At 40.3% G+C, this 27509-nt stretch overlaps 1 protein-coding gene across 1 annotated transcript in view; it reads left to right on the top strand.

The window, feature by feature from the left end:
- FMN1 (formin 1) overlaps window positions 1-27509 on the top strand; it is a 474559-nt gene that overhangs the window by 96071 nt on the left and 350979 nt on the right. Inside the window, exon 2 of the mRNA XM_088839831.1 lies at window positions 8651-8829. Within this exon, the coding sequence (XP_088695957.1) occupies window positions 8651-8829 (179 nt within the window). The remainder of the gene's footprint in view (window positions 1-8650; window positions 8830-27509) is intronic.

Raw genomic sequence — 27509 nt, 5'->3', positions numbered from 1 at the left:
TGTTGAGTTTTAAGTCAGCTTTTTCACTCTACACTTTCATCCTCATCCTTATCAAGAAGCTCTTTAGTTCCTCTACACTTTCTGCCATTAGAGTGGTACCATCTGCATATCTGAGGTTGTTGATACTTCCCCTGGCAATCTTGATTCCAGCTTGTGATTCATCCAGCCTGGCATTTCACATGATGTACTCTGCATATAAGTTAAATAAACAGAGTGACAATATACATCCTTAACATACTCCTTTCCAAATTTTAAGCCATTGTTTGTTCCTTATCTGGTTCTAATAGTTGCTTCTTGACCTGCATACAGGTTTCTCAGGAGACAGGTAAGGTGTTCTGGTATTCCCATCTCCTTAAGAATTTTCCACAGTTTGTTGTGATCCACAGTCAAAGGCTTTAGCATAGTCAATGAAAACAGAAGATGTTTTTCTGGAATTCCCTTGCTTTTTCTGTGATCCAACAGTTGATAACAATTTGGTCTCTAGTTTCTCTGCCTTTTCTAAATCCAGCTTGTACATCTGGAAGTTCCTGGTTCACGTACTGTTGAAGCCTAGCTAGAAGGATCTTGAGCATTACCTTGCCAGCATGTGAAATGAGCACCATTATATGGTAGTTTGAACATTCTTTGGCATTGTCCTTCTTTGGGATTGGAATGAGAACTGACTTTTTCCAGTCCTGTGGCCATTGCTGAGTTTTCCAAACTTGCTGACATCTTGAATGCAGCACTTTAACAGGATCATCTTTTAGAATTTGAAATAGCTTAGCTGGAATTCCATCACCTCCACTAGCTTTGTTTGGTGAATTTCTTAAGATCATTCCTTTTTAGAGAGATTTTTAAAAAAACATGTTGATTATATATTTTATCATTCATGGCTTAGCTTTTGTACTACCTTGGCTATTAAGATAATTAGGAATTATGTCATATCTCTTCAAGAGTTGGGTCTCCCACTGGTGGAAATATCCCCATAATAACTGGGGCAATGTGACTAAAAAGAAAAAAAGGTTATTCAAATTTATTTATAATGAATACTATAAGAAACACATTTATTCTTGTTCTTCAGTAATATTTTTTTTCAATAAGCAAGTATATTCGTCATGACCAAGCAGACCAAAATGTGTTGATAACCTAGGCATTTGAAGTACCAATATCAATTTCTTCAGCATTTACTATATGCGAATGGACAGAGGCTCTTAACATCTCAGTAAACATTACAGCCTTCCAGATTTGAACCTTTCTTGATCTTTTCTGCACCAAACCTTACTAGGTTTTCCTCCTCCTCCCTTTATCATTTATAAAGCAGAGTGACTCAGCAGCATTTGTGCTTTTTTAAATACACATCCCTGTTTTCAGGTGTTAAAATATCCAGTGTAACGATAGCCACAGTTCAGTTTCCTCGCATGAGTAATATTTGCCTCTCATCTAACATTTGTATTCTCTACAGGAAAAGATCATGGAAGGAGGTTAATGTAATAATCATAAAAAAGATTTGATGTACCTCTTTAAAAAGCAATTTCATCTATAGCGATGCCTATAAGTTGTTTCATTCATGCTCTAGTCTCCTGTGTTTGAACTTCGGGAAAATGTGTCATAGTGTGTCTATGAAGTGCCCTAAGAAGCTGCACTTTCTAGAAATAATCAGCTACTTTCTGAGAGCTATTGCATTTGATGATATGAATTCTATTTTTAGAACTTGAACAGATTTGGGATCTGCTGCATTGGAGTGCTACTGTGAATTCTTATGAGCTTAATTTTTCTTGCCTGTATCTTCTTTGACGAAAAAAATAGTCCTTAACACAAGTATGTGATGTGTAATATGGTTTTGTTGTAAACAGCTTTCTTCTTTTTTTTTTTAACTTAAAATAGGATCTTGTTTTCATACTCCATCAACTGATCACCCTGAGTCCATGAAAAGTTTTCTGCAGGAAAACAATTTTGAACACAGCTCAATATTAGGCATATTTTTATTATGTTCATCTTATTAATGGGGAAATAAAGATTCAAGGAGGTCTGGTAATTCCACCAACATTAAAACAGTTAGTAAAGTTCACAGTTAAGACTCGATCCCACCTATCAAACCATTGACATCTCCTTCTTCTTCAGACTTCAGTATTCCCATCTGGAAATTGACAATAATGTCCTTCTCTAAACAGCATGAAAGATTTCCCTGGAACCTGGATTTTAGTTCTGCCTTTGCCACTATCTGGGTATGTCAGAAATATTATAATCTTCCTGGGTTTCTATTCCCTCAACTATAAAATGAGCAATAGGGAGGGGAGATACATAAGATCCCTTCTAACTCTAAATTATATTTTGTTTGAATTTGCACATAATCTTAGGAATCCAAATAACATTGCATTTGTTTGATGGAATTGGATGCTTTCTTCATAGATTCTGAAATTGATATGCCTACTCCCCCATCTGTCTTACTTCTGGATCTACCCACAGCCTTCTCTGCCTCTGGACACTGTCCACCTGTCTGTCTGTGCTCATCATTTCTCTCTCTATGTCCTTCTTATGAGGAGAGTAAGAGGCTGAGCTGGATGCTTTCTCAGAGTTGTATCTACCTGGCTGGTTTAATGATGTTATATCGTTAAATATCACAAGTAATGAAAATTAGGGCAGTGGGATTGCTGAGGGTTGATCTCTAATTGACAGATACCAGCCATGAGACTTTTGCCAAAGCTCCATCTTCCTAGACATAGACATGAATAATTACACACAGGCACACACCCTCTTTACAAGTACTTAACAATGTCACTTTCCATTAGCTACACATTTAGATTGCTGTCTCTCTTGCTTGTAAGTACATGTTTGAATAACATAACGGAAGACAACCTGTCTCCCTTTACATATCAGTTCTGATATTCACGGTTGAGAAAATTTCACCTCTTTGGATTTATTTTAAGTCAAGTATGATGGATGGCCTTGGGAGCTATAGCATAGGAACAAAACTCATGAGAGTTTCAGGCTGAGGTTTTTTTTTTTTTCCTCTTCTCCTCTTGGAGGCATAATACTCCATCATTGCTGTCAAGTGAGGGCTCAGTATGATGGGAAAATTAGAGGAGAAAGGCTGAAAGCCACTGTAATTTTGTTCCTTAGAGATTTTTGTCCAGATCTGATTATACAGTATGTTTGCATACTTCTCTTTGGACATTGGGGTATGTGTGTGTGTGGGTTGTGTGTGTGTGTGTGTGTGTAAGTGTGTGTGATAATTAAAACCAATGCCTGGTAAATAAGGTTATCATTTTTAATGAAATGTAGTTTGTGTGTGGATTGTGGTATGAATAAGTATATGGGCATGTTGTGATTTTTCATCTGATATTTTCAAAACCTAATAAGTGAATATTTTCAGTAAAAATTATAAAAGAAACATATTGTAGTCTTTTAGTCCTCTCAGCTGAAATGGTTTCATTTTTTTTTTTTTTAATAGGTATGGTGTTTCTGGTGGGGACAGATGATAGAGTGTATAAGGCAGCTATTTCAACATTCAAAACTCAGATCTTGGTGGCTCAGAGCAAATACTTATTGTTTTCGTTCATTGGTCTTAGAGTTGGCAAGGTTCACTTGATCTGATCTGAGTTCAGCTGTGCTGGCTCAGGGAGGTAGGACAGGGTTTGGGTCTGTTCTGTGCCTAAGTCCAGGCTGCCTGGACGTGCTTATTTTGCAGTAATGGCAGAAACACAAGGCAGGGTGTTAAAACACACAATGCCTCTTCAGGTCTTGGCTCAGAACTGGCACACTGTCACATTGGCCACATTCAGTTTCCCCAAACAAGTCACAGGGCCACATCCAGCATCCAGGGACCTGGGGGAATATATGACGTCTACATCAGTGGGAGAAGCTACAAAAGCAACTGGAAAAGGCCTTGGGTGAATCATCACAATGAAGCGAGAGGGTGAAGATGTGGGAACAATTAACCGGGATATCTTAGGCAGGGAGACTCACTCCTCTGGGGAAGTTGGGCTGTGGAGACTGCCTCCAGTTTTAAATGGCAATCACTTTTCCTTTCTGTCGGCTTCCTTTGTATTGATAATTGACAGCAAAATCCCAGTTTGATGTTGTAGGTTAGCATCAGGAAGTGCAGCTCATACGGGAAAAACACAGACTTTCAAAGTGGTCCCAAGGTAAGTTGCCCTTCCTGTACTATGACTGTGCTGTGACTGTGCTGTATGTTGTATTAACAGATGGTCAGTTGTGCAATTAACCTGTGTGTGTGTGTGGGGGGGGTCCATCAAGCTGCTGAAGTGATTTTGAGAAGCAAAATAACTAATCAATACTGAGGAAAAATTATATTCATAGTCTGTGCACGTGAAAGGGGGGAGGCATGATTATGTTGATGAGGCTGTTTTCAGCTTTTCATAAAATGTCCCATGAAAATCTAACACCTCAAAATCTATTTGCATTAGAAATTTAAATGATATTTGACTTGTGACAGAATATACTTACCTAATTTCAGACAATTTTTAATCTCTCTTTATTAAATATTCAGTTGAAGAGTTGTATGGACACTACCTATTTTAGTAGACATAGACATATGCTTTATTTTTGACTGTTCAGAAAATGAGTTGATATTATTAAAACTCTTCAAAGACTTACTTTAGTTATACACATATATATACATTATTTTTAAATATTCTTTTTCATTATGGCTTATCATATTGACTACAGTTCTCTGTGCTATACAATAGGAGCTTGTTGTTTATCCATTCTGTAATATATATAATGAAATTTGAGGTTGGGGTTCGCAGTCCATTATATGCAGAATGGATATACAGATCCTACTGTATAGCACAGGGTACTATATTCACTATCCTGTAACAAACCATAATGGAAAAGAATATTTTCAGTTTTAGGCAATGAGACTAAAGCAGAAGCCTGACAAGAGATTTCTAGAAACGTTTCTCTTTCCTGCTAAATGGTAACAACAGCTCTGGCACTGACTTTTCTCCTCATGCCTGGAGATGGAACAGGCATCTGGAGGCAAGAAACAAAATGCCAGCCTATGATGATGATGTAACACAAAACCAGAAGGATGAATCCTTAAGCTGTTTATCAATGCCAGCAACCAACCAACTTCCCTGCAGTTTTCCTACTATAAATAATAAATGGGCTATCCACGCTGGCTCAGTGGTAAGGGTTCCGCCTGCAATGCTGGAGATGCGGGTTCGGATCCCTGGGAGGAGGTGGCGACCCACTCCAGTATTCTTGCAGGAGGGTCGCATGGACAGAGGAGCCTGGCGACTGCAGTCCATGAGATCACAGGGAGTAGAACACAACTGAGCACATATACATAAATAAGAAATAGATAAATGGCAAATTTGTGAGGCACATCTTAAATAATGGTTCCTGATACTTGTAAGTAGATTCAAACTAATATAATTTTTAGAATATATAAAAATGCAGTGTGTTAGTTGCTTGGTCATGTCCAACTCTTTGTGACACCGGGGACTGTGGACCGCTGGGCTCCTCTGTCCATGGGATTCTCCAGGCGGGAGTGCTGGAGTGGGTTGCCATTTCCTCCTCCAGGGGATTTTCCAGACCCAGGGGTCGAACCCAAGTCTCCTGCTTTGGGGCGGGGGGGGGGTTCTTTTTGTCTGAACCACCAGGGAATCCCCAGTGATATTATGCAAAAACAAATAAGCCTATAACCATAGAAGATAAAATCAGTGAGAATCTAATATCAATTAGCTGGACAGAAAACAGACATTTCAAGAGTGTTTTTATATGAGTTAATAAGAAAATAGATGGTCCAGAATAAAAGTTTGTTCTTCATTAAACTATTGTCCTTGCCAAGAAAAAAAAAAAGAAAATATATACATATATGTATAACCCAATCACTTTGCTCTACAGCAGAAATTAACACAACATTGCACATCAATTATACTTTGATAAAAATAATGAAATAATAAAAGAATTTATTAGTTTATGTCCCTTCCAGTGGTGAATTTGTCTTGTGTCCTTGCCTACTTTGTCGGACTTTTGAGAACTATTTTGTTACTTATTTCTGCCCTTGGTCTTTCCTGTCCTAACAACCTTTCCCCAGATTACTACCCATCATAGTTTTACCTTGAGTGTTTGCTTCATAGGGATATTGTCTGGTTAAAATTAGGTATTAGAAACTGGTTCTTCATAATTAAAACTGTTTCTAATATGAACTTACTTTTCATTGTTTCTGCCTAAACTTCACATTATCTTTCCCTCTGCATAAAGTAAGCTAGATTTCACCCCATACCTGCTTCATGCAGTGGTGGACAGCCGTGAAAGGTGTGTAGATGCATTTCCACGGGCATCTGTATTTTATCTAAGGACACGAGGTCCTTATCCATGTGGGAATTTACCACTCTCACATACCTGAATGATGACCCACTCACCAGACAATGTGCCTTTGATGATCAAGATGTCTTACCTTAGGTGTTGCACAGCATGTTCTTTGTGATGTATACAGCATGCTTTATGTTGTTTTGTCAATCTGTGTAAACTGTACCCAAAGCCAGAAGCTATTCCAAAATAAAAGTGGAAAGTGGAGGGGTTTGAAATGAGAGGTGTGATTAGTAATTAATACATTTCGAAGCAAAGGTAGCTAGGTTAGAGTACACCATAAATTTTAAAAGGCTTATTTTCTCTTTTCTTGCCAAAAATGAGGGGGGATGAGCTAAATAAATAGAAGTTATCTAAACAGAAATATTCTAGGAGAGGGATACGCTTTATAAATGGAAATTAAAAGGGGTCCACGCTTTAGTCTCTTCATCTCTTAAAGCATGGCCAGCACTGCCCTCTTATTGGGGTCACCATGAGTATACAGGAGGAGCTTAGCAGACTGTCTCCTCTCTGAGGTTCTTTTAGGCATTATTCCTCCCTGTCTTCTGAGCAGGAGTGGGGGCCACTCTGTAGCACACAAGACCCTAAACAAGAGCCCAGAAGAAAGTCTGTCTGGAGACAGCAGGTAGAAAGAGGCTTGTGGAAAGAATGAGGCCAAGTTCCTGAAAAGACCCTCATTCTAAGACACCTAACTCAGGTGAAGAAAGAGCTTAGTTGTAACCTTCTGGATGCACATGTCTGCAGAGTAGATGCCCAAGGCCCTGGACCTTCATTTTCTTGGTTTTCACTGCAGTGTTTTGTGGACAGCCTGCCAGAGGGCAACTGTAGAGACACTGTGACCTGTATCATCTTTCAGTTTTAAAGTGTGATTGGAAACCAACCAACCGAACAGCCTAGCAAAAAGCAAACCCTTGGGTGTTTCCAAATTTTCTCCTGAAATGCTACTCTAATATAAAGGAGAAGTGTGTTATCCCACAGTCCTTTTGTTTGCTGACTTACTCTCAGCTCAGATTACTTGTAAGTCAGGTGTTCAGCATGGCTGAAGTCATTGGCTGGCATTGGGTCCCTGCCAAAGAGACACTGTTACAAGGATTATGTGTAATAAACACCCTATCACATATCCAGCAGTCATCTCTATTGCAGAAGTAATAAGAGCCTAAACTCTTAACTTCTGCCTGGTTGCTTAATATTTTGCCAAGTTTGCTTACCAGGAACTAGAAGAGGTCTAGGAACGTGAGAGCTCTATGGGACATTAGGGGTGATCTCGTTATTTCCAAACTCTATTTGAGTGGAACACTGGTGGCTTGTGACATGTTTAACGAGTGTCTCTTTAATTGGATTCTGTGGTCAACTAAGTTTGGAAAATGCTATTGTATAGAGTTAAGTTTCTTTGCTAAAGGACATCTCAAGGTCTTTAGTATGCTAACATGAGTCGTGGCATAAAAGCATGTAGCTTTTATCCCACTCACTTGACCACAAAGTCCTTTTATTGCAGAACAGGTATGGCCATCTCAGAAATGTCAGGCAGAGACCATGAAGTCTAGTCACTAAGAGCACACCTGCTGGTGTTTGATGGCCTGGGTTCAATTCCTGGCTTTCTCATTTACTGATCTTAAGCAATTTGCTGAACATCTTTGCACTTCACTTTTCCCATCTGAAATGAGAACCCTAATGATACCTACCTATAGAGTTATTTTGAAAACCAAAGAACAGGGTTAAGAACCGTGCCTGACACATAGTTGACCATTATCACCCTAACGTAGTTCAAAGAAGAGCTAGCTTAATACTCTCATTCTGGAGATAGGAAAGTGAGTTCCAAGCAGTGCACTCACGTGGGTGTCACTCATTCAACACACTAACCAAAGGCCAGCTATCCCCAGAAATGAAGAGGAACTGGATGTAGTTCCTGCCCTCGAAGAATACATACTAGTGACTTGGTTCAGGTGATACCTTTTGCAAGTAAAGCCAGCTTGTAAGTCAGGAGTCCAGGACTCCTGACTTCTGTCCTGCAGCTCATCCTCTGATTCTGTTCTGAAAGAGAATGATCTGTATAGCCTGATTGGTAAGCAGGAATATGGAGCACTGAGTACAGCTAATAGATTTATTTTTTATATGCCTTGGATATGAGGGCATATATTTTAATTCATTCTGAGTGTGGTGCAGAAACAGTAATTAAGATAAATACTTTTGGAGGAAAGCAAACCCTAAAAATATAACCTAGAAAGGGAAGTAAGAGGTGGTGTGCAGTGGCCCACATAGGAGTCCCCAGAAATGGCTGGCTTGATGTACTGTCACCACTGTGTCACTCATGGTTTTCTCTGCTTTGGTCTAGGCATCTCCTCTGAGGGCTTGGCCCGGGACAGCTTCAGTGAGCAGACAGCAGCTAAAGACCTTCCCAGCAAAGATGGAGGTGCATGGGTCCTGGCTTACCGAGCAGGACCAGCCTGTCCATTTCTGCTCCATGAAGAAAGAGAGAAATCCAACAGAAATGAATTGCACTTGGATCTCCATGTGAGTAGAAACCTTTGTGTTTGTGCTATGACTCTTTGTATATGATAGAGACTCATTTTATATGCATTTAACATAAAGTGTGTCTGCGAGGCTGCTAAAGCTGTCTTTTGTGTGAGGGTCATTGTCTAAATTCAGTCAGCTGCAGAAAACAGATATATGTTGCTGATTTGAAATTTGTACACTAGAAAGTGACTGTGTTTACACAGTCACGTAAATATCTGAGCATTTACAGACTACTCTGCTAACATCACTTTGTGGCCTAAACCTCATTGTGGGTTACGTCATCTGCCATTCCTAATATTTTTCTAAAGATTTGAGAACATAGAGTAACTGACCGATATGATCTGGATCCTCCAGCGAAATTCAAATAGCCTGTCTTCCACATTCCTACACCTTCCTTCCTCTGCAGCTACTCAAATAACAGGTGAGCAGTTTGGCAGGAAGTCTGCCCAATACAGGATGACCTGTTAAAAAAACAGCCTTCTCTTTCCCATTCATTTATGGATTCATTGACACAGAAGCACTGACTGACCTACACAAAGCAGAGGGCTGGGTTTCACCTGCTTCCACAGTGTAGACTGCACGGTTGTCACCGCGCCCCTTCACTTCCCCACTTTCTGTCAGAGATGGGAGTGAGCATTAGGAATCCAAGAGATGCTTCCTCACCGCACTCCCCCCACCCCGCACCCCTACCATTAACTATAATACTTACTGACAATTTTGTGTTCCCAATTTCATTTAACACCTTCCAATTCATTACTTTCAAGCCTGGAAGTATGTTTTTGATGAGTTGTGGCCCGTAATATTCATATGGGTGACAATTTTCTCAGGCATTCAAGAGCACAAGAATCTTGTACTTTTCATAATCATAAAACCACAGTCATTGTATGTCATTTTAGAAAAGCATTGGACATCTCAGTTATTGTAAAAGGAGGTCTGGAATGAAGCTGAGAGATGTAAAAACTATCACCCTTCATGAGATGAACTGGAAATTTGTAGTATTTTTAACCTCAGTTCAGTTCAGTTGCTCAGTCATGTCCGACTCTTTGTGACCCCATGGACTGCAGCACGCCAGGCTTCTCTGTCCATCACCAACTCCCAGAGCTTCCTAAAACTCATGTCCACTGAGTCAGTGATGCCATCCAACCATCTCATCCTCTGTCGTCCCCTTCTCCTCCTGCCCTCAATCCTTCCCAGCGTCAGGGCCTTTTCAAATGAGTCAGTTCTTCACATCAGGTGGCCAAAGTATTGGAGTTTCAGCTTCAGCATCAGTCCTTTCAATGAATATTCAGGACTGATTTCCTTCAGGATGGACTGGTTGGATCTCCTTGCAGTACAAGGGACTCTCAAGAGTCTTCTCCAACACCACAATTCAAAAGCATCAATTCTTTGGCACTCAGCTTTCTTTATAGTCCATCTCTCACATCCATACATGACTACTGGAAAAACCATAGCTTTGACTATACAGACTTTTGTCAGCAAGGTAATGTCTCTGCTTTTTAATATGCTGTCGAGGTTGCTCATAACTTTTCTTCCAAGGATCAAGCGTCTTTTAATTTCCTGGCTGCAATCAGCATCTGCAGTGATTTGGGAGCCCCCCCAAAATAAAGTCTTTCACTGTTTCCATTGTTTCCCCATCTATTTGCCATGAAGTGAAGGGAACAGATGCCATGATCTTAGTTTTCTGAATGTTGAGTTTTAAGCCAATTTTTATTCTCTCTCCTCATTCACTTTCATCAAGAGACTTTTTATTTCTTCTTTGCTTTCTGCCATAACAGTGGTGTCATTTGCATATCTGCAATTATTAATATTTCTCCTGACAATTTTGATTCCAGCTTGTGCTTCATCCAGCCCAGGGTTTCTCATGATGTACTCTGCATAGAAGTTAAATAAGCAGAGTGACAATATACAACCTTGACATATTCCTCTCCCGATCTGGAACCAGTTTGTTGTTCCATGTCCAGTTCTAACTGTTGCTTCTTGACCTGCATACATATTTCTCAGGAGGCAGGTCAGGTGGTCTGGTATTCCCATCTCTTTAAGAATTTTCCACAGTTTGTTGTGATCCACACAGTCAAAGGCTTTTGACTTCTTTTTTAAACCTCACTCGATCTAAAAAGCAGTTGTGTAACTTGAGATACACTCAAAGTAAGTGTAACAGCGACATCTACTGGTCAGACTAAGTTGAGCTTGCTGCAGCAGCAGGTCTGGCATGTCACAGTGCTGAAATGAACTTGAAAGTCTTTCTTTTTCTTCTGTGTTTTAGAAAAATTCTGGGTTTGTGTGTTTTTTAACCCGTTGGATAAACTGTGTATTCCTGGTTTTCCTTTTCCCTGTAAATTAAATTATTTCCTAATTTTACTTTATTTCAATTATAGAAATCATATACAATCCTTTTAGAAAATTTGAAATATGTAGTTAAATTGAAAGAAATTAAATTAAAAAGAAATAATTCATAGCCTCAGCAACCAAAGACAACAACTGTAAAAATTTGATAAATTATCTTTGTATTTTTCACTGTATGTGACTTACTTTCAGTGAGGGATTATTTTTAACTTGTAAGCATAGATTTTATACCTTTTTTTTTTCCCTTACTTATTACTCTTACATTGCTTGTTCATGGTGTTACAAATTGCTCTGGATGTATTTTAAGTGAATGTGTAGTATTCCTCAACATTGTATCCTAAAATTTATTTAATCATTTCTCTATTATTGGAGTTAGAGTTGGTTTTTTTAAAAATTTGAAATAGTACTACAACTTGGAAATAAATAGCACTACCACATATATAATTTTTTTATACCCCTCCCTGCCAATATTAGGATAAACTTTGGTTTATTGTCTATAAGTATTTTTAGGCTTTTGAAACATATCATCACATAAACAAGGTCTGTATCTTGAACTAACCTTTAATGGGGTGTATGTGTTTGTGTATGTATATATATGTATACACACATGTTTGTACATATTATACTATAAATATATTCATGTATCATATATAAATAGCATGCATTTTATGTAAAATTTATATAAACACACAATAAAATACATAAATATTTACATGCTTCTTAGTTTTTAAAATTATAATTTTTAAACATTGGGATAGTTCCTTTAGATTATTTTCTGCATTCACAGTTTTTATACCTTGGGCCATAAGTCCTCCTGCCTCCAATCCTTCCCCTTCCTTTGATGCTACAGTTTGATGCCTATGTTTTGAATATTGTTATTCTAAGTAAGATGTCCATTTGGGAGGAGGATTTAGTAAAAGTTTGCATCTTGTTACTGATTCCCAGCTTGCACTAGTGGTAAAGGACCCACCTGCCAGTGCAGGAGACATAAGAGACACGGGTTCCATCCCTGAGTCAAGAAGATCCCTGGCGGAGGGCGTGGCAACCCACTTTAGTATTCTTGCCTGGAGAATCCTATTGACAGACAAGTCAGGTGGGCAGTCCATAGGATCCTACAGTCCATAGGATAGCAAAAAGTCTGACTGAAGTGACTTGGCATCCATGCATGCACGCGCTGATCACCATACCAGCTTAGAAGGACTTCCTCTAGGGGTTGTGAACACTGAGGTCAGGGAGAAGGGTATTGCTGCATGATATTTTGATCAGCCTTAAATGTTGCAGGACTGTTCTGTTTTCAGTTTTGAATATGATTTGCAGCGTCACCATCAAGAAGTCACTTTAAGGCTTTTTCAGTGTAAGGGTGATAGCTATAACATTTACTATTTGGTGGAAATTTGGCATCCACGAATCAGAATGACCCCAGCATTCAGGCTGGGACTGCTAATAAGGCCCTTATTTTGCTGTAGATTAATTTTTTTTTTTAAGTCAAGAGCCAGAGAGGAAATATTTCAGGCTTTGGGGACCATACAGTCTGTATTGCAACCACTCTGTTGACAAAAGGAACCATAAAGAATACATACATAGTAAGTGTGCCTGTGTTTCAGTAAAAGTCTGTAGACACTGAAATTTGCATTTCATATAATTTTTACCTATTGAAAACATTGTTCATCTTTGATTTTTTTCCTCCACTATTAAAAAATGTAAGGATCATTCTTAAAGAAGTCATTCAGAAACAAGCAGTGGGTCAGATCTGGGCCCCTCTGTTTTGGACCAGGAGATGGAAATCTCATTTACTTCACTTCTACTGCTGACTCAACCACTAACTAGCTGTGGGACTCTGGGCACCATCTTAAGTTCCATGGGCCTCAGTGTCTTTAACCAATGTGTGTTGACAGATAAAACAAAGTTCCTTTTTGTTATAATATTAAATTTCCTGATTCTATTAAAGGGGTATAAATCAACCTAAGCAACGTGATGTATGGAGAGTGGAAATTATTTAAAAGAAATGTAAAGAAAGAAACGGCAAAATAAGACATCTTAATATTTTCAATGTGAATTATTGTTTTAAAATGAGGAACAATGTCACCACTCCAATAGCAAGACCAAAATTTATAGTCTCCTAACTCTGAAGGCTCATACCGCTTCTTTTTCTCCAAAGCTATCCTTTTTTCCCCTCCCATTTTACTGAGGTATAATTAACATGTAATATTGTATAAGTTTCAAGTGTTTAGATGTTTAACATAATGATTTGATATACATATGTACTGTAAAATGATCACCACGATAATTTCACATCTTATCACCTCATATAGTTACAATTATTTTTCTTACAATGAGAACTTTCAAAATCTACTCTCTAAGCAACTTTCAAATACACAATACAGTATTGTTCACTATAGCTACCATCCTGTACTTACATCCCCAGGACTTAAAAATCTTACATTGGCAGTCTGCACCTTTGATCACTTCACCCATTTCCCTCTATCTTCATCTGGCAACCACCAATCTGTTTTCTGTTTCTATGAATTTGGTTATTTTTAGAACCACCTATAAATGAGAGCATACAGTATTCATCTTTCTCTGTCTGACTTATTCCACTTAGCACAGTGCTCTCAGGGTCCATCCATGTTGTTGCCTGTCACATTCATCCTTTAGTTAGTGAACTGTGAGAAGGTGCAAGGGTTCCTTGGGAGAATGGCAGGAGGTGGAGCTGGTAGAGGGTAAATACCAGGGAGGTTCTGAGCAGCATCTTTTACCAACCAGTATATATTTCGGTGTTTAAGTGACCAGTGCTGCCAACATGGTGCCATTTGGCTGCATGTCAGCCAGACTGTTATGTAGAGAGGTTCTGTTTGGGTGATCATCTTGCTGGAGCAAACCATGTAGACCATTCTGGGTGATCTAGAAAGTTCTCAAAAGAACCCATTGCTCAGTCAGTTCCACTTTTAGGTCATGAGGTTGCTAAGTATTATATAGGACATAAGTATTACATAGGATATACTCATAGTGAAAAATTATTGTTTGTCTGAAATTAAAATTTAACTGGTTGTCCTGTATTTTATTTACTAAATCTGGCAACCCTAGGTATCAATTTGGGAGCACCATCCAAATAAACCAAATGTGTGAATTGCCTTAGGGTAGTGTCTATGCATGATAAATCCTCAGTCACCCAAGAGTGCCCATTTAGAGCCATGAGCATTACACAGTTAGCCTTAAAGGGCAGTTTCTTAAATTCCACTATAGGACACTACCATTAGCTATGCTTCTCATTTTCTAGTGCACTTTGAGCCAGACATGTCAAGGCAACTGACTCTGAACAGACTAGAGAGCAAATGGAGTCTAACTTCTTATTACAGGTGCAGTTTCTTAAAGATTCCAATTTGAGATGACTTTTCACCATTGGAGAAGGCGATGGCACCCCACTCCAGAACTCTTGCCTGGAAAATCCCATGGATGGAGGAGCCTGGAAGGCTGCAATCCATGGGGTCACTAAGAGTCGGACACGACTGAGCGACTTCACTTTCCCTTTTCACTTTCATGCATTGGAGAAGGAAATGGTAACCCACTCCAGTGTTCTTGCCTGGAGAATCCCAGGGACGGGGGAGCCTGGTGAGCTTCCGTCTTTGGGGTCACACAGAGTCGGACACGACTGAAGCGACTTAGCAGCAGTAGCAGTAGTAGCAGTTCACCATGGAGGATAGTGTGTAAAATGTCTGTAAACAAGGGATATAGGCAGGGTTGAAAAAAGATGCTGATAGAGGTGTGGCCTGAGGTGGGCCACAGGTATGAAAAGCAGAAAAGGTAAACAGTCCTTGAGATTCTGTATTGGTGGCATGAATTCTGAAAGTAGGGTTTCGCATGCAGTTTTTAAAACACAGACCTTGCACTCTTGGAGATACTGGTTTCCAAGGACCATCTCAATCACCCCACCTGTGGGGCCTGGAGGTCTCCTTGCTGAACTGGGGTTCATTGTCTGGGGAGGACACAGCATTGGGTTCCAAGTAATTACATCTGATGAACAGAAGGATATAATTACCAAGTCCACACCCAACCTTAAGTGTCTACACCAGTGACAAAACTGCCATGTATTGATCACTGGCTCAGTGCCAGGCACCACCCTTTGTACCTACTGTACAAGTTAGGAGAGAGGTTCAGTAAAGTCAGGTGCACGGATTTGAACCCAAGTCTGTCTGAATCTGGACCCAGGTGCTTAAATGTTAAGCCTCTCTACCTCTCTATTAGTTGGGTGCTTTGTTTGTTTCTGTTTTGTTTCTAATTGAAGAACCAAATTCATTGTATCGATATGAGTTAGCCCCCATAATCAGTGAGAAGGCTTGAGAATTAAAACCACAGCCAAAATCACCCCAGGCAACTCAGTCTAGTGAAGACTCTGTAACATCCTCACATGGAACACTGAATGCCTTAGAGCTCTGGTCTTTACAGTTAATGGGGGAACACTGGTGGGAACATGAGCAGATTTCAGTCCCTCCACATTCCTTCACTCCTAAAAGACAAACTCCACAGCCATCAATTAGCTTCAACCGCAAAGAATGAATACAGAAGACTCTCTGATATGCTGTCTTTGCAGTACATGGGCTTCCACGGTGGCTCAAGCAGTAAAGAATCTGCCTGCAGTGCAGGCGATGCAGGAGAAATGGGTTTGATCCCTGGATCAGGAAGATCCCCTGGAGGAGGGCATGACAACTCACTCCAATATTCTTGCCTGGAGAACCCCTCAGACAGAGGAATCTGGTGTGCTATATAGTCCATAGGGTTGCAAGAGTCGGACACAGCTGAAGCAACTGAGCATGCACGCACACAGTACATGGAAAGGACCACATCTTGGTCTCATCTTTCATGGAAGCCAATGAGAGCCTACTGCTTAAAGCTAAAGGCCACAGGTGGACTTCCCCAAACCATTAGAATATTCATGACCATGGGGCTTATTTTTGCAAGTGAAGTGAATTCAGAATTAGCCAACTAGTTTGTTTTCTGGAGGATTGTGTTTATTCGCATGTGTGAGTACATATGAGTGAGTGTGTGAAAGAGAGATTGTGTATCTGTGGGCTGTGCGATAAAATGATCAAGAAATGATTCAGGCAAAAAGGACAGTTGGAAGGGATGAATTATTGATGGAACTGGAAAATTACGCTTGCTTCTTATAAACTCCTCAGCACTTTAAGTCATGACAAAGCAGTTGAAAAAAAGTTATCTGGTTTTATTCCTAAAGCCCATGACATTTAATCAGTTATCTCTTTCAAATTAGCTTCAGTTTTGCAACTGGTGTGGAAGGTTGGTATCCATTTAAATAGAAACCCTAGTTTATGCCAGTCATAAATCTCGGTTCTCAGGCCGTTTCTCACACTTCCCTTGACACGCACTCGTCCTCTCTGTAAATGGCAAGATCACAACAAACCCAGTAACATCCCAGATTTCTTTATAAAACAAGAAGAGTAAGTTTGACTTAACCACTGGGCACCTAAGTGGTTAATGGAATTGTGAATTCACTTTTTTTATCTTGATAACACTTGTACTCATTTCCTCTGTTCTGACATGAAGCAGAATAGCTGTTCGTGTAAAACTGGAGTCTTGAAGTGTCTACATAGACACACTTATACTCTCAGACCGTGAAAGATCACAGATTAGAACTGAGTTTTATCAAATTGGTGAGAAATGTGTAGATGAATTTTATTTAAATGATTGGAATATTGCACTGAAATATTTCATTTAGTTTCTGTAAAATTCAAATGATTGCTTTTTTCTTCCCTTAGAATGGGTTCCATTTTTTTTAAACCTCCCTTTTCTGCCCCCAAAACTGCAGTTTTGTGTGCATTGCTTAAACTATGAGCTTCACATTATTTCTTTAAAGCTGATGTCTTTCGACATGTATCATTTATGTTCCATGTGTGAATTTAGGAAAAGTATTTTCTGTCTTTTCTAAGATAGAAATGGGAATTTGTGGTTAAAAAATTATATCCCGTATGACCCATTTAGAATTTGAAACACAGAAGCCTTTGCCTAGAGAATGTTTGAGAGTACTCCTATGCTAACATAAGGCTCCAGTTTTTATGACCTGATTATTTTTCTCTTGTCTTTTGATTTTTACATGTTTTAATTAAGCCATCTTAATATATGATTATTATTGCTTCTGAATTTCATTAAGAACTGCAGCACTATAACTCTCCTGAGTATGAGCATTATAAATGTCCCTTTCGAGCTACAGGAAGTAAGTGACCGTGATTCTAGGAACTGTTGTAACATTTCTGCAGAATATTTCATGATAATTCTTAGAGTGTTGAAAATGACAGTAGCACTATATATACTTGTTTGGTTTAAGTCCCAAATTAAAATAGTGTACAAAATGGAGGCAACAGTGACTATATTTCAGCATTATGGAAATGTGATTCTTTTTTCTATTTTATTGATCCCTGTAGCTATACATGTTCCACAGTAATAATGGTCACTATTGAGCGCCTGTGGTGAACTGAGCAAGCACTGGTTTCAGGATATTAGCACATTTAATTCTTAGAACAATCCTATAAGTTAAATATTTTCCCCATTTTATATATGTAAATACTGATTCATGGAGAAGGCAATGTCAACCCACTCCAGTACTCTTGCCTGGAAAATCCCATGGATGGAGGAGCCTGGTAGGTTGCAGTCCATGGGGTTGCGAAGAGTCGGACACGACTGAGCGACTTCACTTTCACTTTTCACTTTCATGCATTGGAGAAGGAAATGGCAGCCCACTCCAGTGTTCTTGCCTGGAGAATCCCAGGGATGGCGGAGCCTGCTGGCCTGCCGTCTATGGGTTCGCACAGAGTCGGACACGACTGAAGCAACTTAGCAGCAGCAGTAAGATCCTGTGTTGAACCCAGACGTGTTTCACTTCACAGCCATGGCTATGCGTCCCTCTGTTTTTCTCTGTCATCTCTTAACTGTGGTTAAGAATAGGACCATAGTTGTGAAGATCCCGTGGAGAAGAAAATGGCTATCCAATCCAGTATTCTTGCCTGGGGAAATCCACGGACAGAGTCTGGTGGGCTATATAGTCCATGAGGTTGCAAAGAGTTGGATGGGACTGAGCAACTAGCACTTTCACTTTGGTGACAATGCTTAGCTTACTTTCTCCTTTGTAATTTTAATACCCTTACATTGGTTTCCATGTTTTTCTTTAAAAATGACTAAATCATGTGAGTATTAACTTCAAGGAATCAGTAATGATTCTGTGTCCTTTCTGCTCTCTGCCAACTCTTTCAAACTGCAGTGGCCATTGGGTCTGGTGACCAGGTGATCATCAATAATATTTGCCCCCATTCTGATGTTTCAGTATGAAAGAGAACTACTACAAAATTCTATTGTTCTTTGACTTATTGTAATGAAAAGAAGGTACATTTAGAATCAGGCTAATCCAGTGCGGATCCTGACTCTGCTACTCACTGGTTGTGTAATCTTAGAAGTGTCCTAATTTTTCTGAACCTCAGTGTTAACATCAAAAGCAGTGACCAAATAGTAGTCACTAGCCACCTATGGCTATTAATTAAGATGAAATAAAATTTAAAATGTAGTTTCTCAGTTACATTAGGAACATTTTAAGTGCTCAAAGACCACCTCTGGCTAGTATCTGCTGCATTGCATGACACAGATATAGGGCTTTTCCATCATTACAGAAACTTGCCATGAACAGCACTAATAAAATGGGGTCGCTGACACCTTTCTCCTCAAGTCACTGGGAAGATTAAGGTACTAGAAAGCTTGCATAAGGAGCCTAGCGTGGTGCCTACTTGGGACAATGACACCCTAAAATAATGCATGTCCCTAATGCATGTCTTTGTTATCCACCTTCGTTTTGCTTTGGGCAAATCCTCATCTTCCCCAATTTTTCTTTTGTCTCCTTTAAAATTTAAAAATATTTTAAATTGATAACTACATCTTTGGTGTTGGAACAAGTATTCTCAAGATAACTTCTTAAAACTAAGGAAGGACAAAAATAGATACCTTGTTATAGTGAAGACAATGGATGTCTAGCTTCATACTCAGGAAGAAGGTGAATAAAAGCATCAAGAGATGCGTATGGTTTGTTAGAGTCCAGATCTGTATCTACAACTTGTATCATGAACAACTTTCAGTTCAGTTCAGTTCAGTCGCTCAGTCGTGTCCAACTCTTTGCGACCCCATGAATCACAGCACGCCAGGCCTCCCTGTCCATCACCAACTCCCGGAGTTCACTCAAACTCATGTCCACAGAGTCGGTGATGCCATCCAGCCATCTCATTCTCTGTCGTCCCCTTCTCCTCCCGCCCCCAATCCCTCCTAGCATCAGACTCTTTTCCAGTGAGTCAACTTATCGCATGAGGTGGCCAAAGTATTGGAGTTTCAGCTTTAGCATCAGTCCTTCCAATGAACACCGAGGATTGATCTCCTTTAGAATTGACTGGTTGGATATCCTTGCAGTCCAAGGGACTCTCAAGAGTCTTCTCCAGCACCACAGTTCAAAAGCATCGATTCTTCGGCGATCAGCTTTCTTCACAGTCCAAGTCTCACATCCATACATGACCACTGGAAAAACCATAGCCTTGACTAGACGGACCTTGGTTGGCAAAGTAATGTCTCTGCTTTTTAATATGCTATCTAGGTTGGTCATAACTTTTCTTCCAAGGAGTAAGCATCTTTTAATTTCCTGGCTGCAATCAGCATCTGCAGTGATTTTGGAGCCCCAAAAAATAAAGTCTGACACTGTTTCCACTGTTTCCCCATCTATTTCCCATGAAGTGATGGGACCAGATGCCATGATCTTTGTTTAGCCACAGTGAAATGCTTTTTCCATGGAACCCATGCCTTCTTTAGCGGTTATTTCTGTGGGACAAAACTATTAGTCATTTGGGAAAGGTACAAAACTGTTCAAATCCCTGTCCCAGGAAATTCTGTACCTTAAAGAATGCTTCTTTTTTCCGTTCCTCTCCAGCTTCACAAGTAAGTCACAGCCTTTCCTTTTTCTTACAGTATTTTATTTTGTCATGGACGTTGAATCCATTTCCAAAGAGTCTTTGATACAACTTGTTGGAATCAATCTTAGAAATATCTGATGGTAAGACCCTAAGTGGGCTTCCCAGGTGGCTCAGTGGGTAGAGAATCTACCTACAATGCCAGAGACACGGGTTCAGTTCCTGTCTTGGGAAGATCCCCTGGAAGAGGGCTTGGCAACCCACTCCAGTATTCTTGCCTGGAGAATCCCATGGACAGAGAAGCCTGGAAGGCTACAGTCCATAAGATCACAAAGAGCATGCACACACCCATACACACACACAAGACCCTAAGCAGTAATGCAGTAACTATTTCAAACTCGATTTTTGTATTTGTAAGAGTAAGGACATTTTCAATGAAGTCGGTACACCTTTGAAGTATAATGAGTTGGCCTAAAAACAACAACAAAAAATGGTCCTTGCTCTGCTGTTGACACCTTGGGCGGTCTCCCAGGCCAGTCATTCTCTGGGAACACCCTTCCCTAAAGGGAGGGAAGTCTCAGTGCTAAGGGAACACACAACATGAGCATGTGTCAACAGACTCTTAAGCAAAGGATCTTCTGGAAAAAATCCAAATTCATAGATTATTTTCCCCGTGAAATAATTGAGCTGATTTAAAAATCACCTTGGAACAAAGAAAAAGTATTATAATAAAAACAGGTGAACTTTGTCACCATCTATAGTAGCCACCTGGGAACATTTCAAGCTTATTGTTCTCTTCAGATGGAAAAAAACAATCCAGAGAGCACTGGCCCTGAAACACCCAGAGGGACCCCTTGAAAAGAATTTTCTTTGGAGCTCAACTCATTCATGGCACAGATATGGTATGGGGAGGTGTGGTATTTAGTAGGCCTATCTATAAGGAGGGCTTCCCTGGTGGCTCAGTGGTAAAGAACCCACCTGCCAAAGCAGGAGAAGATCCCAGGGTTGGGAAGCTCCCCTGGAGGAGGGCATGGCAACCCGCTCCAGTATTCTTGCATGGATAGCGGAGCCAGGCGGGCTACAGTGCATGGAGTCACAGAGAGCCAGACATGACTTAGTGACTGAACGACAATAACAACAGTCTACAGGGAATAATCTTTTTCAGATCAAATGGCTCCTCTGTCCGGGAGCATAGGTAAGAGGGAGCTGGGCAGGACAGTTTCCTGCTTGGGCCTTCATTTCATGGATAAATACTTGCTTCATATTGACAAGGTTAAAAAACATTGTTAGATATCAGTTGATGCCCCTAAGAAAACTGTTCCTTTTTTCTGAAAACCTATCACATCCATATGGGACTTATTTTGTGTCAGGCACTGATGAGAATGCAAAACACATATTTATTTATTTAATCTTTCTAATAATCCACACAGAAGGAGCCTTTCTTATTCCAAGTTTTTAGGAGAGGAAGCTGAGACACAGGTTGCTTATATAACTTGCCCAAGGTCAAGTTTCTTGCAGGAGTAGGGTAGGATGTGAGCCCAGGACCCAGGGCCAGGTTCTTAACTCTTCTACAGCTTCATGAGTATGCCTTGGCCTCTCCTCTTCCTTTTCAGAGGAGAAGGGAATGTTTGTTACCAACATTCAACCCACTTCCACAGAAACTTTGAATACAGCTCAGTGGAACCAGTCTTAGAAACATTTAGCACCAAGACAGCTTGACGGAAAAAGGCCTTAATCCCTGAGTCCGGTTGTTGCTGTCTGCAGATGCAGCCTGTTTTGTTTTCAATCAGTGAAGACAGCTGCTAGCTTTTCTGAGGCTGAGCTAGAGGGGCTATTTGAAGCATTGCAGTAGATAGCAGGGGGATTTCGCACAGTGAAGCCTGGCAGAGCGCTGCCTGAAATGGAAGGAGAAGCCTAGGGAGGCCTCCAGTTCGGCCCTTGGTTTGGCCCCATAACTCTATTTTCAGGATGTGGAAAATGAACTTAGAGATGCTGTATCCTATGACTGCACTTGAGCTTCGTGAACTGGTACAGTTAGCTAGTTTCTCTTGACTCCAAATGTCTCCATCTTTAACACATTAATGAGCTGATTGATTTCTAGTCCTTCTGAAGTCCTCTTAAGCCTCCCAACAATTTGATTCTCCCCATCTTCTTCCATTATCCTATCCTTCTTTCATCCGACACCTCATTCTTTAACAGATGTCTTTTTGAGTACTTGTATGTTGCTATTTCCTCAGAGCTCACTTAGTTAAGTGTCACGTATTTAAAACATGCTTCCTGAACCTCCAAAACCCCATCTCCACCCATTACCTCACTTACATCTTTCTTCGTAGTTTACTTACTTACTTTTCCCCGTCCATTGCTCTAAACACATTTCTTCCATAGAAATAGTTTCTATAATCTTATTCAGTTCAGTTCAGTTGCTCAGTCGTGTCCGACTCTTTGCGAACCCATGAATCACAGCACGCCAGGCCTCCCTGTCCATCACCAACTCCCGGAGTTCACTCAAACTCATGTCCATTGAGTCGTGGTGCCATCCAGCCATCTCATTCTCTGTCGTCCCCTTGTCCTCTCGCCCCCAATCCCTCCCAGCATCAGACTCTTTTCCAGTGAGTCAACTTGTCTCATGAGGTGGCCAAAGTATTGGAGTTTCAGCTTTAGCATCAGTCCTTCCAATGAACACCCAGGATCGATATCCTTTACAATGGACTGGTTGGATCTCCTTGCAGTCCAAGGAACTCTCAAGAGTCTTCTCCAGCACTAGAGTTCAAAAGCATCAATTCTTCAGTGATCAGCTTTCTTCACAGTCCAACTCTCACATCCATACATGACCACGGGAAAAACCATAGCCTTGACTACACGGACTTTGGTTGGCAAAGTAATGTCTCTGCTTTTTAATATGCTATCTAGGTTGATCATAACTTTCCTTCCAAGGAGGAAGTGTCTTTTAACTTCATGGCTGCAGTCAGCATCTGCAGTGATTTTGGAGCCCCAAAAAATAAAGTCTGACACTGTTTCCCCATCTATTTCCCATGAAGTGATGGGACCAGATGCCATGATCTTTGTTTTCTGAATGTTGAGCTTCAAGCCAACCTTTTCACTCTCCTCTTTCACTTTCATCAAGAGCCTTTTGAGTTCCTCTTCACTTTCTGCCATAAGGGTGGTGTCATCTGCATATCTGAGGTTATTGATATTTCTCCCAGCAATCTTGATTCCAGCTTGTGCTTCTTCCAGCCCAGCGTTCCTCATGATATACTCTGCATAGAAGTTAAATAAGCAGGGTGACAATATACAACCTTGACGTACTCTTTTTCCTATTTGGAACCAGTCTGTTGTTCCATGTCCAGTTCTAACTGTTGTTTCCTGACCAGCATATAGGTTTCTCAAGAGGCGGGTGAGGTGGTCTGGTATTCCCATCTCTTTCAGAATTTTCCACGGTTTATTGTGATCCACACAGTCAAAGGCTTTGGCATAGTCAATGAAGCAGAAATAGATGTTTTTCTGGAACTCTCTTGCTTTCTCCCTGATCCAGCGGATGTTGGCAATTTGATCTCTGGTGCCTCTGCCTTTTCTAAAACCTGCTTGAACATCTGGGAAGTTCATGGGTCACATATTGCTGAAGCCTGGCTTGGAGAATTTTGAGCATGACTTTACTAGCATGTGAGATGAGTGCAATTGTGTGGTAGTTTGAGCATTCTTTGGCATTGCCTTTTTTTGGGACTGGAATGAAGACTGACCTTTCCAAGTCCTGTGGCCACTGATGAGTTTTCCTAATTTGCTGGCATATTGAGTACAGCACTTTCACATACTCTTACTAATTTTAACTTCTACTTTTCTTAAGCAGTCATTCCATGAACCTAGTTGAATCCCTAGAAACTGGAAGCAGTCATGAAAAATCAGGCCCAGAACTTGGAGCATATTAGATAAGGAGAAACATGAGAATCATTTAGCCTAATACTATGAAATTAATCTCACTTGCTCCACTTTTCCCTTGCCTTACTGGGACCCTCCAGTAAGAGGGTTTTATGAGAAAATAGGTGGGAAGGAATTCTCTAAGCTGAATGACAATGGCAGAGTGCTGCAAAGAGCATGTGAGGTGGGGAGCAAGGGGCTTTAGGAAGTTTTTGCTTTAGACAGTGTGCCATTTCTGCAAACTGATTTTGAAAATATTTTAATGCTCATTTCTTTAGTTGTTATGAGAATCAAGACACTAGGTTCTACTACTTCCAGGAGATGATATCCCTTCTTTTTTGTTTATTACCTATTTTTAGGCTTATCTCTCCAGGTGTTGTTTATTGGAATGATGTTCTCATTGCCATGAGGTTCAGTTAGCTCCAGCCTCCATCTGAGAAGATGGTGAGATGGGAGGAACATAGAGAATTCATTAGTTGTAAATTCTCCACATAAATTCTGTATTCAGTTTTCATAAGCTGGGTACCGATTGTTTGTTGTTTTGTAATAGTTACAAAGCACCATGTGAGTTATCCTACCTGATATTGGTCATGCCTGTTTCAACTAGTTGTTCCAAGTAGATAATTTTTAATCTGGCCTTTTGCACAGGTAGCTATTAGAGGACTTAAGCATCTTGAGGTTAGAACAAAAGAGAATCACATGAGGTTGTAAAGGAGAAAGTCTTGGCTGTTACTTGGCTGTTTTTGCGTAGTAGGTACTTTAAAAGCATGTATCATAGAATAAGACAAAAATAGTGTCCAAAAGAGGTGATTCTTTTTCCCTCTGAGAATGTTAGAGCATTAAATAGGTGAATTTTTCAAGACCGCCCAACTAAGATTAGACTTGTAGGCTGCTTATTTGAAAACTACTATGGTCTGAAACATTTTTCCATTCCCTAAATGACCAGATGTTGTAACATTTCTCATGGTCATAAGAATGAGTGTCCTGAAAGAGTCAATATTCAAAAATCTCTTTAAATTGCCATGCTGCTCTTTCTTACTTATCTTCATATTTTTATGGTCATAACTTGCTTTCATTCAAAATTGTCTTAGGTCCACCTATTGCTAATTAAACTGAGTCTGGAGTATAAAGTACTAAGTTACAGTCTCTGAACAAGAATCACCTCTTTCTTGGCTGATTTCCCCTATTAAGCTTCATGTTTCATCAAGGCGGAGGGCTGGAATTTCTTCATCTTTATGTCCCGGAAGCCTTGTACAGAGTTGGTGCTTGACAATGATTGTTGGATGAATGCATCTTTGTGATAGTTCAGTTTCCTAAATGAAGGAGAATTGTATAGGTAAACTGGAAATCTTCTTGATACATTTGAGTCCTGAGGATTATGTGTCTTGTCTGTGACCAATAGACAAGCCAGCTAGGGAATTTTTGCTTGATTTTTCTAAGTAGCCCATCTAGATTTCCCCTCTAAATTTACAAGGGAAAAGAATGGTCCCGCTCATATTTTTTTTCTTTTCATGAAGTCAGTCTTTGGTATCATTTCAGAGGGTAAGGTACAATACATGCCCTAGTGAGACCCCACCACCTAACCAGGCTGACACACCTGCACATTTTAAGATGCAGGTGGATGTGGAGTCCTATTATGGCAGGAAACAGAGCTCAGGGTTTTAGAAGAGTGACTGTGGATTCTGTGGCCTGATTGCCTTGATTCAAGTTCCAGTTCTTGTGAATATGAGCAAGTTACATCATCTTTCCATGCCTCAGTTTCCAAACAGGAAAAAGAAAATAATACCAACCTCATAGTTAGACATTGTTGATATTTTGTTGCTAAGTTGTTCAGTTCTTTTGTGACCCCATGCACTGTAACCTGCCATGTTCCTCTGTGCATAGGGCTTCCCTGGTGGCTCGGAGGTTAAAAGCATCTGCCTCTAATGCGGGAGACCTGGGTTCGATCCCTGGGTTGGGAAGATCCCCTGGAGAAGGAAATGGTAACCCACTCCAGTATTCTTGCCTGGAGAATCCCATGGACGGAGAAGCCTGGTAGGCTACAGTCCACGGGGTCGCAAAGAGTCGGACACAACTGAGCGACTTCACTTCACTTTACTTCCTCTGTGCATAGGATTTCCCCTGCAAGAATACTGAAGTGGATTGCCATTTCCTTCTCCGAGAGATCTTCCCCACAAAGGGATCAGACCTGTGTCTCCTGCTTCGCAGGTGGATTCTTTACCACTAAAGCCATCAGGGAAGCCCATAGTTAGATGTACTAATCAGTTAATACACATGGAGCAACTAGAACAGTGCTTGTAAACACCTAGTAAATGTTATGTATTATTTGTATCATCCACTTATTAGCTGTGCACCTTTGCTTGGTTGCATTCTCTTGGCCATGGTTGCTTCATTTTTAAAATGAACCTAATAATACCTTACCTATCCTAAGCCAAGGAACTGGAATCAGATTGTCTCCCTGGGACCCAAGATGCCCACGACATTGTATTCATGTCTGTGGGTATTGAAAGAAGGTGCTAGAACTTTGTATTTCCACTCCATGTTGTAGTGTAGAAGAGCCTTCTAGTTTGTGTCCCATTTTGCCCATGCTGAAAGTGCTTAGCAACTTATTCTGGAAATCAATAATTATGTCTGAGAAAATGGAGCTTTCTCAGTTAAAGAACAACAAATATGTGCCATGTCTCTTCCCCTCACCCATATGTTGACTGGTCTGCATGGTTCTTCAGAAGACTGATCTTATGATCTGATGTAATCATTCCTTTTTCTTTTTCTGTCCTGAAGAAGCAGAAGTATGATTTTATCAACAGGCATTTCCTTTAGATAGGAAGCTTGTTACGAGGCTTAAATGGCATGAATGAATTTTCCTGAGTGTTGTGGTGGCCTTTTGATTAACCATGCCCTATTTATTAATCTCAAAATATACTGGGATCAGGAGCAACCAGGAAAGTATCCATTTAGACACAAGGTCAAATCAGGGATGAGGAAGCACTGTTTTAATTTCCTATAAAAGTTGATGGGCTATAATCATATGTACGCTTTTTGTGTGAAGGTTTCTTTTGAACACATCGCACTGTAAATTTATTATTGTGATCAGAATTTCTCATTGGCGAACACAATTCAAGTTAGCAGTGTGGAAGCCACAGCCATTCCCTGCTGCAGATAAAGCAAGACAGCTGTTTTGCTTATGGCTACAGCTTCTGTTTTGCAGAATAAATTTGTCTGCATTTAACGCTTGGGCTCAGTCTTCTCGCAGCTTTGTTCAGAGAGCCGGTGATTATATTTAAACCATGATGACTATTAAGCCAGTTTGGCTCTCTTGATCCATCATAGTGCCTTATCCATTCCAGGTGCTTACTAAATGCCTGCTGACTCAATAGTATCTGGTAAACACTGAGACCTTCAGGTACAACAGGAAGCTGCCCCAAGAGGCAGGTATGCTGCTAGGAAACAGAGCTGCAATTTTTCCACGTCCTTCAT

The sequence above is a fragment of the Moschus berezovskii genome, chromosome 9 (assembly GCF_049115385.1).
Source record: "Moschus berezovskii isolate FMDL1 chromosome 9, NW_MosBer_1.0, whole genome shotgun sequence".
In the NCBI taxonomy this organism is placed as follows: domain Eukaryota; kingdom Metazoa; phylum Chordata; class Mammalia; order Artiodactyla; family Moschidae; genus Moschus; species Moschus berezovskii.
This window is presented reverse-complemented; position numbering and strand designations above follow the sequence as displayed.